Source organism: Akebia trifoliata, unplaced genomic scaffold (assembly GCF_017979445.1).
Source record: "Akebia trifoliata isolate Shusen 1 unplaced genomic scaffold, ASM1797944v1 Contig00940, whole genome shotgun sequence".
NCBI lineage: Eukaryota > Viridiplantae > Streptophyta > Magnoliopsida > Ranunculales > Lardizabalaceae > Akebia > Akebia trifoliata.
Window position 1 is genome coordinate 14,435 of NW_028237353.1, and position 15,636 is coordinate 30,070.

General features: G+C 35.2%; 1 protein-coding gene across 1 annotated transcript; it reads left to right on the top strand.

The window, feature by feature from the left end:
* Positions 1–245: 245 nt before the first annotated feature.
* LOC147380837 (uncharacterized) lies at positions 246–1,198 on the top strand. Its single transcript, XM_086431180.1, has 2 exons — positions 246–850; positions 955–1,198. Exons 1-2 carry the CDS (start codon positions 246–248, stop codon positions 1,196–1,198), a joined length of 849 nt encoding a protein of 282 aa, XP_086287306.1.
* Positions 1,199–15,636: the final 14,438 nt, after the last annotated feature.

Genomic DNA, 15,636 nt, shown 5'->3' on the forward strand with positions numbered 1-15,636 from the left:
ACCATTGGAGTATGCTCATGGAGAATTTTTTGAGGTCGAAGGAGTATTGGAGCATTGTTGAATCTGGTGTCGGTGAACCAGTAAATGCAAAAGCACTAAGAGCATTGACAAATGCTCAGAAAACTAAGTTAGAGCAGAGACGGCTGAAGGACTTGAAGGCTAAGAATTTTCTTTTCCAAGCCATTGATCGATCGATTTTGGAGACAATTCTAGCAAGCGATACTTCTAAAGAAATCTAGGATTCTATGAAAAAGAAGTATCGTGGAACAACCAAGGTGAAACGTGCACATCTTCAAGCTCTTCATTCAGAATTTGAGACTCTTCGTATGCAATCTGGAGAGACCGTTTCTGGGTACTTCTCAAGAACGATGGCTATTGCAAACAAGATGCGTATTCATAATGACAAAATGACATATATTGTCATCATTAAGAAGATTTTGCGGTCGATGACTCCGAAGTTTGAATATGTGGTGTGTTCCATTGAAGAATCCAATGATTTGGACATCCTCTCCATCGATGAATTGGAGAGTTCTATGGTGGTTCATGAGCAGAGAATGAACCGGCATGAGACGTCCAAACAAGCCTTGTTCTCTAGCCATAAAATTTTTAAAGGGAGAGGTTCTGGTCAGGGACGAGGAAGAGGTGCTAGTCATGGCAATGGAGCTGGACGTGGTAGTGATAATCCCAATGTAGGAGCCCAGGAATCAAAATCCAGCAATAAGTCCAATATCAATTTCGTAGAAGATAGTCATTCTAACATGTGGTACTTAGACAGCGGCTCAAGTAATCACATGTCTGGAGATAGATCCTTGTTTTCCAATTTGGATGAAACCGTTCGAACTTCTGTAAAGTTTGGAGATCATTCAAAGGTTTCAGTTATGGGATTTGGCGATGTGAAACTCCAGGCTAAAGATCACAATACTCGAACTATCTCGAGTGTTTTCTATGTCCCAGATTGAAGAGCAACTTGCTTAGTATCGGTCAGCTTCAAGAGGATGGGTATGCTTTCATCATTAAGAATGGTTTTTGTCGGATTGAAGATCCACACGAACGTCTTCTTGCCCAGGTCCGTATCACTAAGAATCGTTTGATTCCCTTGCATTTAGACTCTGATGATCTTCCATGTCTTGCTAGTATCGTCGATGATTATTCTTGGTTATGGCATCTACGATATGGTCATCTTAGCTTTAGTTCTTAGAAGCTTCTTTATCACAAAGGCATGGTGAAAGGACTTCCAAAGATAGACCACCATCAAGCATTGTATGAAGACTATGTTGTTAGCAAACAACACCGTGATAAGTTTTCAAAAAGGAAAGCATGGAGAGCAAAAAGGTCTTTGAAGCAGATTCATACTGACATCTGTGGCCCGATTACTCCTCATTCCAATGGTAAAAATTGATACTTCATCACTTTCATTGATGATTTTACGCGGGTATATTTCTTGCAAGCAAAATCGGAAGCTTTGTCTATCTTTAAGACATTTAAAGCCCTTGTAGAAAAGGCAGTTGGATTGCCAATCAAAATTCTTATATCAGACCGCGGAGGAGAATATACCTCACATGCCTTCAAGAGCTTTTGTGCATAGCATGGCATTTGTAGACAGCTCACAACGTCTTATACCCCTCAGCAGAATGGGGTCGCCGAGCGGAAAAATCGCACCATCCTTGACATGGTGCGTAGTAAGTTGCGGACATCAAAGCTTCCAAAAACTTTCTGGGCTGAAGCTGTGCTATGGAGTGTTCGTTTATTGAACATATGTCCTACTAAGGCCATAAGGAGAATGCCTCCACAAGAAGCATGGAGCGGAAAGAAGCCTACCGTTGCTAACTTACAAGTATTCGGGTGCATTGCTTACGCCCATATTCCAGATGAAAAGTGGAAGAAGCTCGATGACAAGAGTGAGAAATGCATTTTTCTTGGCATTAGTGAACACTCTAAAGCTTATAAGCTATACAATCCCATTAGTCGGAAGTGTATCATCAGTCGAGATGTCGTTTTTGATGAAACACATATGTGGCCTTGGAATATTACTTCTTCGGGACAGCAAATACTTGCTGATTTTGATGTGGATGAAAGTGAAAGCTCTGTTACAGCCATTGGTAATGATCTCCATATTTCTGAGGAGTTGCAGCCCCAAAGCCTTACTACAGCCAGCCTTCAAATCATTCAAGTGCTTCTGATACAGACCAATTCTCAAATCCATCTTCGCCTTTTCAAAGCTCCCCTAGAATTGAGGACCAAACTCCAAGTGGACAGCAACCTCGCCCTCAACGTACCAAGTGTCAACCATCATGGCTTCAAGACTATAAAGTGTCGAAATTTGCTGCAATAGATTCAGTTGACCATATAGCTTTCTTTGCTAATCATGATGCCTCACTCACAGGTGATATACTCTCTCAAGTAGCTTTACTTGGACACTGTGATCCGGTTTCCTTCACTCGGGTCCTAACGCATTTTAAAAAAGAAAAATGTTTTTCCAAAGGAAAAGAAGAAACAAAATGACTAACAAATATCTATTTTTTAATGGACCTTAGGAAATTTCTGAAATATGTTTTTATAAAGAAAAAATGATTTTTACAAAAAAATCTATTTTTTGCATGAACTTTGGAAAATTACTAAAATGTATTTTTCTAAAAAGAAAATGACTTGCAAAAAATAATCAGATTTGTGAAAGGTTTTATTCAATGAAAACATTATTTGTCAATAATTTTCAAGATTGTAATAAAATTATTTTCCTTTTGAAATAATAATTGCATTAATGAATTGTTTAGTGGATTGGTGCAAATAATTCAATAAAATCTCAGGATTTATTAAAATATTATTAAGGGGGTAACACTGAAATCGATTAATTTAACCTTCAGTTAGGTTATAAGGTTATCATTGCACTTAAGTTTAATTGTCCATCGCCTAGCTAGGGTCGTAAGTCTAGTCAATTAGAATGAACGTCAACACCAAGTGAATCGTTAGAAATGACTCTAAAAACTTTCAAAATTACACAGTTGTTCCCTGAAGATCACAATACCCCAGTCTTGCCGGTTGTAAGCAATGTCTCAGTCCTCAATCCTAATCAAGTCCATTGTAGATAGTTATCTTGAGTTTTAATGAGTCATTTGGGTTAGCTCGAGTCCTTTTTTTCCAGCAAGGTCATGTCTTCTTTAGATCGAGTATACTTTTTTCTTATTGAGTCGAGTTAGTTTGTTGAGTCTCTAGCGGTGTTTGTCACCCTATCTGAATTTGATTGGATAAAGGAAATTTTTGAATACCTCGAACGTATTAATGAATTAACTAATAATCTGATAGATTTATCTCATAAACAAGAAGATAAGAGTCGGACTCAACCTTTAATCGAGAAAGCAAAGGTCATTGACCTTGGAACAAAAAAATAATTCCCAAGAAATTCAAATAGAAACCATCATATCCCTATAGGAACACGAGGGGATAAGAAATTTACATAGAAATTTCAAAAGACTTGTTTACGTGATCTTATGAGGATATATTAGGTGTAAGCTTGGGTGTTGCTCAATACGGAATAGATACTCATCCGATGAAATGAAAATATCGATAGAGATATTACAAAAAGTATTAGCGATATCCTCACTGCACCTCGAGTTGTAAAGTTCATTCAAGCACATATTATCAGTCGATATGGAGTACCTTTGGAGTTGATATCGGATAATGAGTCGTACATCAAAGCTTTGATCATTACTTTATGTTCAAAGTTCAAGATCCGACATCACAAATCATCTCCATACGTTTTCAGACTAACGAAAAGGTTGAAGCAGCTAATAAGAAATCTCAAAACAATCATCAAGAAAATATGTCAATCACACCAAGACTAGTTAAAGAAGTTACCATTCACACTAGGGGCATATTGTACTTAATACAATCTTCCACTGGAGTCACTCTCTATTCTTTAGTATATGATATGGAAACAGTCTTACCCGTTGAAATGGAAATCCTGTATCTAAACGTATTAATGAAAAATCAATTGTTAGAAATAAACTGGGTTTGAACTAAACTTGATTGAAGAAAAACAACTTAGAATTTTGTACCACGTGCAAACTTATCAGAGAAGAGTCATTCGTACGTTTGACAAGAAGGTCAAAGTTTGTCACTTACAAGTTAAGGATTTAACCATCAGACTTCAAAAGAAAATTGAGCATCCCTCCTCGACCATAGGAGGAAGTCTGAACTTAATTAGAAAAATTCATCCATCAGTAAGGAAATACTACTTTGGAAAACCATCAGATTTCAAAGAGAATAGAGTACCTATTTTTGACCGTAAAGGGAAGTTCTAACCTAATTGAGGAGGTATGTTCATCATTAAAAAAATATTACCTGAAAAAGCTATCAGACTTCAATACCATGATGGAATTGAACTACCAAACTAACCAACCTTGACTAGATCAGGCGGTACTACATTTAAGGAGGTCACTTTCGGTCGAATCAATTTCTTGATACTAGTTTAATTTCTCATTTCTCAATCTTTTGCAGTTTTTTTTGAAAAAAAAAATTCGTTTTCTTTCTCAGCTCAATCACTCAATCTAGGGGAAGGAAAATTCGAACTACATTTTGGTATGATCCCAAAATTCTAGGGTACGTAGGTAACCTGAGAAGTTACTTTAGGCTTGACCACGTCAAAATAAAAAATATATATCACCCAACAAAGAGATAATAAAAAATTCCAAAAGAAAAAAAAATATTGTCAAAATGGGAAAGTATATTTAAAGAAAAATAAAATAATTTAAAAGAAATACCACACAAAGGGTATTCGGATTTTTGAGCCGTAAAACTCATTTCTTTTTATGCCTAGTCCTAAGCTTTCTAATGAAAGTCCTCTTAAGTACCGTGTGAAAAACTTAAGGAAGGTAGAAAATCATGATCAGATAGTAATTCTATAAATTCAAAAGGGAAGAAAAAGAAAAATGGGGCATACTAGGTTGAAAACCCGAAAGGGTGACTTAGGCAAAAATTAAGATAAGCTCGAAAGGTTGAAAATCCGAAAAGACGGTCTTGACAACAATTAGAGCAAAGGAAAAAAACCTACTAAGTTGAAAATCTAAAAGGGCGGCTTAGGCAAAAATTAAGGCAAGCTCGCAAGATTGAAAATTCGAAAGGATGGTTTTTGCAAAAAAAAAAAAATTGTAAGCTCTCTAAATCGAAAATCTGAAAAGGCGATTTAGGCAAAAGCTTTAGTGCGCTTGCTAAATTGAAAACCTGAAAAGGCAATCTAGGCAAAAATTAGAGCAATTAAAAATCAAAAGAAAATATCTATTTTGTTGAAAAGCTAAAAGGCAGTCCGAGCCGAAATATCAAAAGTCTTAATGACCAAGTCTCAATACCCAACTTAAACCAGGCAAAGACTCGGAAGCCACGAGTATCTTGTCTACGATTGATCTGAATTTTTTTGTTTCTCTAAGTAAACTAAGATGGAGAAGGGTAAATTTTATAATGAATCTCAAAAAGAAATATTTTGTTCTCTTGAGCCTGACTCAACATATTCAATATAAAAAGTAAAAAAATCAAAAGTTAAATCTTGATTGCGCTTGTGATAATCCAATATTTCACACATTCATAACAAGGGGCACTTTTTTTTATAGCATGTGGCTTTCCCCTTTACAATAGAGACAATTATTTTTTTATAAATTGTATTCAATTATCTCCAGTGCAGTGTTTCCTATAAAACTAAGGGCATTTTGTTATCAAACTTGATCGATGTTAATCCTGGAAAATACCATTGTCTATGGATTGAGCAAAGCCCAAATACAAGCTCGGTCCGCTATCTATAGGATACCTGGTTATCATAATAAAAATAAAGTTTTACTTATTTTCAATCATTCATTTTTTTAAAGAAATATGTTGTAATAAGTAAAAGTCGAGGTTTCAATAGCAACTCTAAAATTTAAAATCCCGCCCACGACCTAATTCTGAATTATATTTTGATTGTTTCTTCTCTTTTAATAAAAACAAATCGGATCTCCTTTGCTAAATCGTGTGCTAGAGTAACTCTAACCCATCGCCCTTGCTAATTCAAAATGATTTCAATCAATTTTCATTGATTTCTTACCAATTCTCATCGATCTAATTGTTTTCCTACAATAATAGCCATGAAAGGAGGCAAATCTTTCCTCTTAGGAAATGAAGGTATTTTTTATACAAACAAGTGGACGTAAGTTACAATTAAATCCCATAGACGAGTGATGAGATATGACCATTTGAATGCATCGATGTCCTACATCGGAAAATTGATACCTTTATGGAAATCAATTTTTCAAGAAGGCTGTATGTTTTATAAGTAAAATTCGAAAACATAAAGACGCAGCTAACGTCTATACAAACAATTGGATATATTGTATGAATCGGTCAGATGAACGGGCAAGGTGATACAAGCATTTAAAAAACATAAAAGTTTTTTATGAGAATGAGTGCTTGCGTAGAGTATCCCATTGTTTGTTGTTTTTTGGAAAGAAGGTAAATACATATAAAAAACAATGGAAACATACATATTTTCGATACGAATGAGTGGATGTAAATTATGATTAAATACCACAGACGAATGATAGGAGATGAACATTTGAATGCAGCAATGTTTTGCTAAGAAAAGGGATACTTCACGAAATTCACATTTTTTTTTTGGAAAAAGTTGCCAATCTCAGAAAGAAAATATGGGAATGTGGCAACGTAGTTAACATTTGTACGGACAAGGAAAGGAGATACGAGAGTTTAAAAAACGTAATTTTTTTGAGTTTTCGATGAGAATGGGTTCTCGTAGGAAGTATTACGTTATTTGCTATTTTCGAGAAGGTAGGTAAATCCATATTGAAAATATTTATACTCGAGAAACGTAGGCATTTTCCATACGGACGAGTAAACACAAGTTATGATTAAGTTCCTTTGACGGGTAATGAGATATGACCATTTGAATGCATTGATATCTTGTCTCGAAAAAGGGATATCTTTGGAGATAGCATATTTTTCAAGAAGGTAATCTGTCTTAAAAAGAAAATTTGAGAACATGGAGACGTAGCTAACGCCCGTATGAATGGGTGGATATATGCTATGAATCGATTGGATAAATGTGAATAGGGATATGAGCGTTTAAAAAAAAAACATAAATTTTTTTTTTGAGTTCTTCACTAGAACGGGTGCTCAGAGGGACTATCACATTGTTTGTTGTTTTCTTGAAGGAAGTTAAATCTGTATCGAAAATCATTCTTTTCGGGAACATAGTTATTTTTGATATGGGAGTATCCTTGTATCTCCTTGACCGTTCATTTGATTGATTCATAGCTTATATCCACCCGTTTGTATAGATGTTAATTATGTACATTCATCCGTATTCATTTACAAAACCCCTATATTATCACAAAGTTAAAACTTATCATATTCACTTGAAACTCGGTCATATGATTAGAAATGATCCTCAACCCCAATATTATATGGAACTAATCTAAGGTTGGCAATGATCTAAAATATACCTGATGTCTAAATCGATTCATTCCGAAAAAATATGAAAAATCGAATTTTCAACCGGATTCGAATTGAAATCTTAGATCCGATACAATTTCATATAAATACATATAGATAAAATGTTTTAGTCTTTTTGGTTTCCCTATTTATATTTGAAGTTAAAAAGTGGATTTTTTTAATTTTTGAACATTGATAATATGAGAATAAGGCATGTGTTCAGATTAGATCGATTAGTTTCGGATTAAAGATGAAATGAGCCGGATCGGATTTTGTTAACATATTCATTAATCGGATCGGGTACATGTTTAAAAAAATTCGAGTTGGTATTAGAGTGGTACTGATCCAGTATCTAATCAATTTGTTTCTAGCCCTATTAACCAATGAGCATTTGGCGCAATGGCCCAGGCAACCCTCCAAAAAAGGAGAGGTCTTCAGTTCAAGTCCCCTAATTGGCCACCCACAAAAATTAATCCCTATTTACTTAGTAGGTGTGGTTTTGGGGGTATTTCATGTACCTGGGGGATTTGGGCATAATATAGTACTTTAAGAGGCCAATGGCCTCATGAAATATTTAAGAAAAATGAAATTATTGTATCTTTGAATAAAAACCCCAAAAGATAGTGATTAAAGTAGTAAGAGCAGATGATGGAAATCATGCCTTTAGATAAAATAAAATAAAATAAAATATTTTTTGCAACGAATCATTTTATCCACCGTTATAGAGACCCATGCATAGCGTATTATGGTCCAATTTTTACATTTTTTGCAGCAGATCATTTTATCCACTGCTATAGGATAGTATGATACATTTTTTGCAGCGGATCATTTTATTCGCCGCTATAGGGACCCATGCATAGCACATTTTTTGTAGCAGATTATTTTATCCGCCGTTATAGGACAATATGGTACATTTTTTTCGCAGTGGATCATTTTATCTGCCGCTATAGGACCCACGCATAAATAAATTTCACACTCAATTTTTTCACGATGATTTAAAAAAAATTCAGATAATTTATTATCGCGGATAATTTTATCCGTTGCTATAGGACCCGCACATAAATAAATTTCGTACTCAAATTTTTTTTTTGCGGTGTTTTAAAAGAATTTTGGATAATTTATTGCAGTAGATAATTTTATCCGCCGTTATACACTATAATATTTTTGAATATGGTAGATTTTTTTGCAACGGATAATTTTATCTGCAGCTATAGGACCGCACATAAAGAAATTTCTCACTCAATTTTTTTGGCGTTGATACATACACACACCGTGGAAAAAAAAATAATTCATTTTTCCTAAAGCCGTGAAAAACCCATTCATTTTCCCTCTTCCCTTTCATTTCCTTCGTCTCTTTCACTCTCTCTCATTTTCCCCCGACCGCTTCTACGACAGCTCCACCTTGTCTTGCTTCTAACAAAGCTTCTACTTTGATTGCTTCTCTCGCGTGAAGGCTTAAAGTCATTTTCGTTATGTCCAAAAGCTTCTGACAAAGCGAAAGATCTGATCCAGCAGAAATCTCACTGCTTGTGCCTGTGAGATCTACTTCGACAATCCAGTTTGCAACATCTGGAAAGCTCTCTCTCTCTCTCGATGTATAATCTTAATATCAAGCATTTTTTCCCTTTACTTTCTATTTTTCTATGGTTTATGTATGAAAATCAAACATTTCTAATTGTCTTTGTTCTAAAAGAGACGTATATATTAATCTTCTTTGCCGAAAATGGCAAACAACGGGAAGCTCCGCCCGAGTGATTGTTTTCGTCGAAAACTCGAAATTTCTGACATTTTTTTAAATGCCCGTATCTCACTGTCCGTTCAACTAATGGATTTGTAGCACATACCCACTCATCCGTACGAATGTTAGCTACGTCACCATGTTCCTAGATTTCGTCCTGCAGGCCAGGATCCTTTCCAAAAAACGTGATTTCCGTGGAGGTATATCTTTTTCGGGACAGAACACATGCGTGTTCAAATGGTTGTATCTCATCGTCTGTCTTTCGATTTTTAACGTAATCTACGCCCAATCGTCCATATCGAAAATGTCTACGTTTCTCGAGAGAAAGATTCCCGATCCGGACTCATCTTCTTTGTCGAAAATGACAAACAATGGGAAGCTCCGCCTAAGGAACCGTTCTCGTCGAAAACTTAAAATTTCTGACATTTTTTAAAATGCCCGTATCTCACTGTTCGTTTAACTGGTGGATTCGTAGCACATACCCACTCGTCCGTACGGATGTTAGCTACATCACCACATTCCCGGATTTCGTCCTTCATGTTGGGATCCTTTCCAAAAAATGTGATTTCTGTGGAGGTATACCTTTTTTGAGGCAGGACACGTGCGCGTTCAAATGGTCGTATCTCAGCTCCCATTTTTCAATTTTTAAAGTAATCTACGCCCAATCATCCGTATCGAAAATGCCTACGTTTCCTGAGGAGAACGATTCCCAATCCGGACTCATCTTCCTTGCTGAAAATGACAAACAACGGGAAGCTCCACCCATGCGACCGTTTTCGCCGAAAACTCGAAATTTCTGACATTTTTTTAAATGCCCGTATCTCACTGTTCGTTCAACTGGTAGATTCGTAGTACATACCCACTCATCCGTACGGATGTTAGCTACGTCACCATGTTTTCAGATTTCATCCTGTAGGCCGGGATCCTTTCCGAAAAACGTGATTTCTGTAGATATATGCCACACATTTTTATCAAAGAAATTCAATTTTTGAATTGTCATATGCATTAAAATCAGTGAGTTGACTCACATGCTATTGATAAAATTTTTTTGATTTTTTGAATCGCCACGTGCACTAAATTAGTGAGTTGACCCCAAATAGATTTAATCGAAGAAATTTTTTTTTTTTTTGTTTTGAATTGTCACGTGTACTAAAATCAGTGAGTTAAACCACAAATTATTAATCAAAGACATCTTGATTTTTTGAATCGTCACGTGTACTAAAATCAATTAGTCGACTCACATATTTTTAATCAAAGAAATTCGATTTTTGAATTGTCACGTGTATTAAATTAGTGAGTCGACTCACTTTCCAACTTCATAGAAAATTTCAATTTGAAATTTCCAATGCACATAAAAATCATTGAGTCGACTCGCATGCCCAATTTCACAAAAAAATTTTGATTTGAAACTTCAATGCACACAAAAATTAGTGAGTCGACTCGTTGATTTTTATTAGGAAAATTGGTTTTTATTTTTTATTTTTTATTTTTCGTGTGCAAGAATTTTTTTATTTTTTATTTTTTATTTTTTGGGTTGATTAATATTAATATTAAGGAGTTGGCCCAATAACATCAAAAATCAATAAATCAACCCGATAAATTTTAATACCCAATGAACCTGTTCACTAACTTGATATTAACAAGTTGGCCCAATCAATTTATCAATAAAAATGGACGAATCGATCCACTAATATTTTAGAAATTTAAAGGTTGCTATTAGTGCCACGTATACCCCAAAAATCAGTGAATTAATTCATATGCACAAAAATAAAAATAAAAAATGAAATTACGAAAAATAAAAAAATAAATAAAAAAGATGGAGGCATAAGAAATATTCTCCTAACCTATCAATATGCAAAATAATGAATAAACATAGAAAGGAATACATAAAAATTATCTTAATCTTATTGACATAAATAAATAAAAAATGAAATCGTATTGATATGCAAAGTAAAAAATATCCTCATAATCCTACCGATATAAAAATGCCAAAATACATGAAAAATGACCTCTAATTCTATTGATATGCAAGAACAAACAAAAATATGAAAAAAAAAAAACGTAAAGAAAAACTCTATCTAATCTCATTGATATGCAAATATAAGAAACACACCAAAAAAATAAGAATAATAATTTTAATCTTACTAATGTGCACAAGCAAACAAGAAAAATAAAAAAATAAAAACTTATTTACCTACTAATTTCGAGAGTGATGGGTTGGTTCCTTCAGGTACGATCCCAATAGCTTGTGAGTACTCGTTGAGGAAGACGAATGCAGCAAAGAGGACGGCAATGAACCTTGTGGTAGTAGCAAACTAATAAGGAGTGTGGCTGTGTCGTTGGTCTGTAGGAGATACGAAAATAGAGAGAGGCTAGGAGATGTATAGGATGTTATAGGGGTGGGGTTACTGTAGGACAGAATGTGAGAGAGAGAGAGAGAGAAGATGGCTAAGAGAGGTTGGCTGGAAAAACGTTAGGGCAGCAATGGAGATGAGCGTTGCAACAAGGTTAGGGAAGAAGGAAGAGGCTAGGGTTTGATTTTTTTTACATATGTAAGTATATTTCAATTAAAAATTTAGGTGTGTGCTTGATTTGGTATTTGACCATTTTCCTTTATGAAAAAAAAAACAAATTCGTTTAAGGGTGTGCGATGTTACAACATCTTTTATATGTTTTTTTTTTTTTTTTTTTAAAAGAAATTTTTTTTAGCATGCTGTCCATTGACTACAAGAAGGAATTAACGAAATTTTTTGTAAGGTTCTGTCAATAGGTGCTGGTGCGCTTGGTGTGCCACAAATAAGTTGCTGTTTTCTTTATTTACACCACCAATACATGATGATGTGTTTGGTGTGCCAAAAACAGAACGGTTTCTTTAAAAATCTGCACATCGTCTACTTCGTTAATTGTTTTACCCAATTTCATCGATTTTTCAACAGAGACCGGTTCAATCTCTCTGGTCGATTGGTGGAAGTCAGGCCGAATCGACTTAGAATTCCACATAAATCGCAGATTTCCTATGATTTAGAGCTTAAAACCGTTTGATTCTTCTTGAAACCAACTTGAGTTCAAACGATTTAATCAAGAGAAAATCAATCTCTTGTTTCGGATGTCGAAGAGAGGTCGTGGAGGTTGGATTTTGAAGATCAAAATCAAAATCTAAGTTCAGATCTCTCCATTCGAAACCATTGACGAACAACAAGAAATTTTGGCCGAATCTGTTGAAATCGAAAAGGATTTCATTTTTTTTCAAAAATCGATTTTTTCCTATAAAAAAAAAAAGAAGTGGGCTGATGTGGTTTGTATTGTAAAATTCATAGTTTTATTTTCATATAGTTTTATTTTCATATAATATTTCATTCATTTATTGTTGAGAATAAGTTTTGAACTCAAGACCTTTTGAGTGTTTTATTGTAAAAAGTAGTTCTTTCCATTTTTGGTGAAACATAAAAGAACTCTTTACTTTTTCCTTTTTTGTTTTACTTTACTTTATTGGTTTTGAAAGTTGTAAAAACATCACTACTTTCTTTAGTCCCACATCGGGTAAATACAAGGAAAATTCTCAACTTATTTATGATCTCTCTCTCTTTAATGCTTGAGTGTGAGAGAGATAGAGACTGGGCCTCGCGCGCACATGGGAGCCCAAGGCACTGTGGGACAGCAGCCCATTGAGTTTCGGGCCAACCCGTCGAAAACCCTTAGTGCGCGTCTGCGCATACGATGCGCGCGCAGGGGGGGTGCAAATTTCGGGATTTAAGCCTCACGTGGGTGCGCGTGAAAGGTCCGTTATGGCATGCTGTTTATAAAATTAGTTTTTTCCCTTTTATTTAAAAATAGAAAAACGAAATACTTTCTGATCTCTCTTACAAAATATTTTTTGATCTCTCCTCTTCTCTGATTTCAACTCTTGCTGCTTGTGTAAGATCTAATCGAGTTCGGTGTAGATTTGCTATTTCCGAGTGCACGGTTGGCAGACAGTGACTGTTGAATCTTGGAAACCAAACGCCAGAACCGACTGCACTAAGGATTCAATCCTAAGGAGGAGAAATTGGTTTTAAGGACAGCGGCTTCTCCGTGCCTCAGTCACCGATAAGTTCTTCCAATTTCATCGAATTATTTACATTATAATATTGCTTATTATTCAGTGTTTCAATAAATCAGATTCATAATTAATTACCAACAGTTTGTTCTTTCTTCTTCTTCCGATTTGGACCAATGAATTCAAGCCCACTGCTCTCGGATTTTTTATCTCAACGATGAATACAACAGATCTTTGGTTTTGTGAGTTCCATTCTCAATCTTATTGGTTTTTTTTTCAAAGGGAGAGTATGATCTCAGGTTGGGTGCTGCAGTGGCAGCATAGGTTGGATGTTGATCAACGGCTTAGATCGAAGTTTTTTCGATTTGATTTCCCATTTGGACCAATGAATCCACTGTTTCAGATCCTTATTACAAACGATGAACTCGACATATTTCTGGTTTAGTTTTTTTTTTATTTTTTTAAACAAGAAAAGAAAAGGGGGCAGCTCGCTGTGTTGTTTGAGAATGGCTATGGCCACACCAACTTTTGCTAGCACTCTATAGGTTCATGTTTGCTCCTGAAAAAAAAAAAAAAAAGGCAGCAACACATATTAAAAAAAAAAAAAAGAAATTTAAATTTTTTTATGGTCATGAATGTTGCGTGGCAAAGGAGAAATTGTTTTGTAAGTGTTCCTTTTGACAAATCATGACTGGGTACTTTGTTTGTTTTTAAAATTATCTTTTTGTACAGCATGGTTGTTAAATTTTCATCACGGAAACTTACTACTTTATGAAGGTTGTCACTCAAAAGAGAACTTTGATATGATCCCATATGTGTTTTCGTGAGAAAATCAATTCCCTTCGTCTTGACTTCAAAAGACATTCAAAGAATAGGGCTAGCATTATTAACTTAGTGAGGTTTCTTTGTTAATAAAAATCGCTGAAATCACCGCCTAAAATCATGACTCCCTATCTCAATAATTATCGTTCCATCATCAATTTGATATCCATTGAAATCTCGATATATTGTGGGCCACCCAAAATAACCTTCGATTGGACCATAGAAAAAATAAATCCGTTTGACTTGGATTATTTTGTGCATACTTTAATTTTGAATTGAACCATGTGGATATGCTTTTAGTCTTTTCTGATCAATGGATATATGTATTTGCATGATAGCTTGTATGATTTATTTGGACCCATGAATTAATTTGTTTGGAAAAGGCCCCGGGCACACCCCACCCTGTTTTGCACACACCACATGCACGTTTACTGTTTTGCACATTTACAAGTCCTATATAGCCAACGTGGCACTAGTGCGTGGCCCGATCTCTTCGGATATGTGACGTCATTTATGAAAACCACAACTCCAGTCACGTACCTTAAGGTATATCAAACTGGGGCATCAATACAGTCTGATCAGGTGATTCTGAGAGGTATATTGATGCACCCAGGCTGGAGCGACCTGAGCCTTTGACTTATTGTGAGCCACACAGTCACATGTTCCGATTGCCAACGTAATACTAGTACGTGGTCGGTCCCCTCGTGGGATGCCAAACCATTTATGAAAGCTACAACTCTTGACTCGTACCCGTAGGTATATAAAAGATAATCCAAGTATATCAATTGCACTTTTTGGTCAAAACCAGTGCCTAAGCGATTGTGCGCCAACTCTCAACTAGGGATCAAACTGGCTGTTTTTGACTTCAGAGAAGTGAGTTGAGGTTTTAGATTATCACCTATACGGTATATCAAACCAAGTCACCACGTATCGAGAGGTATATAGGTGTGCTTGGGCAAGGGTGGCCAGATAAAAATGCATTGTACGTAGTAAGCTTAAAGTCTAGAAACCTTCCCTATAGGTCATGACTCGAACTTGTCATGGGTGTTCCCGGGTTGTTATTTGAATGAGACCTTCTGATTGATGAATGTATGAGATCAGAATGTATGATTGTCCTCAAGAATAAAAAATTTTGCTTTTGGAAATAAAAATGGGTGCACCGACCCAATAAATAATCCATTTCTTGCAATAATTCATAATGACCCAGTCCATCTTGATCCAACAATCATAATGGGCCGGGCCATTTAGATCAAAATGGAAATCAAATTCTTTTCTAAATTCGGGTTCCGACCCATTTTAAAAAAAGAAAAATATTTTCCAGAAAAAATGTTTTCCAAAAGAAAAGAGAAGGAAGGAAAAATGATTTACAAAAGATATATTTTTGCATGAACCTTGGAAATTTTCTTTTTTGCATGGACTTTGGAGAATATGGGTGATGATACCACATTACTCGTAGTACGACGATCCTATCTAATGAGTTGTGATTGGTCGATAATAATTTTATTTATTTATTTTGGATTTTGAATTTATTTATATTTTAATTCGATTTTAAATTGAATTTTGATTGGATTTT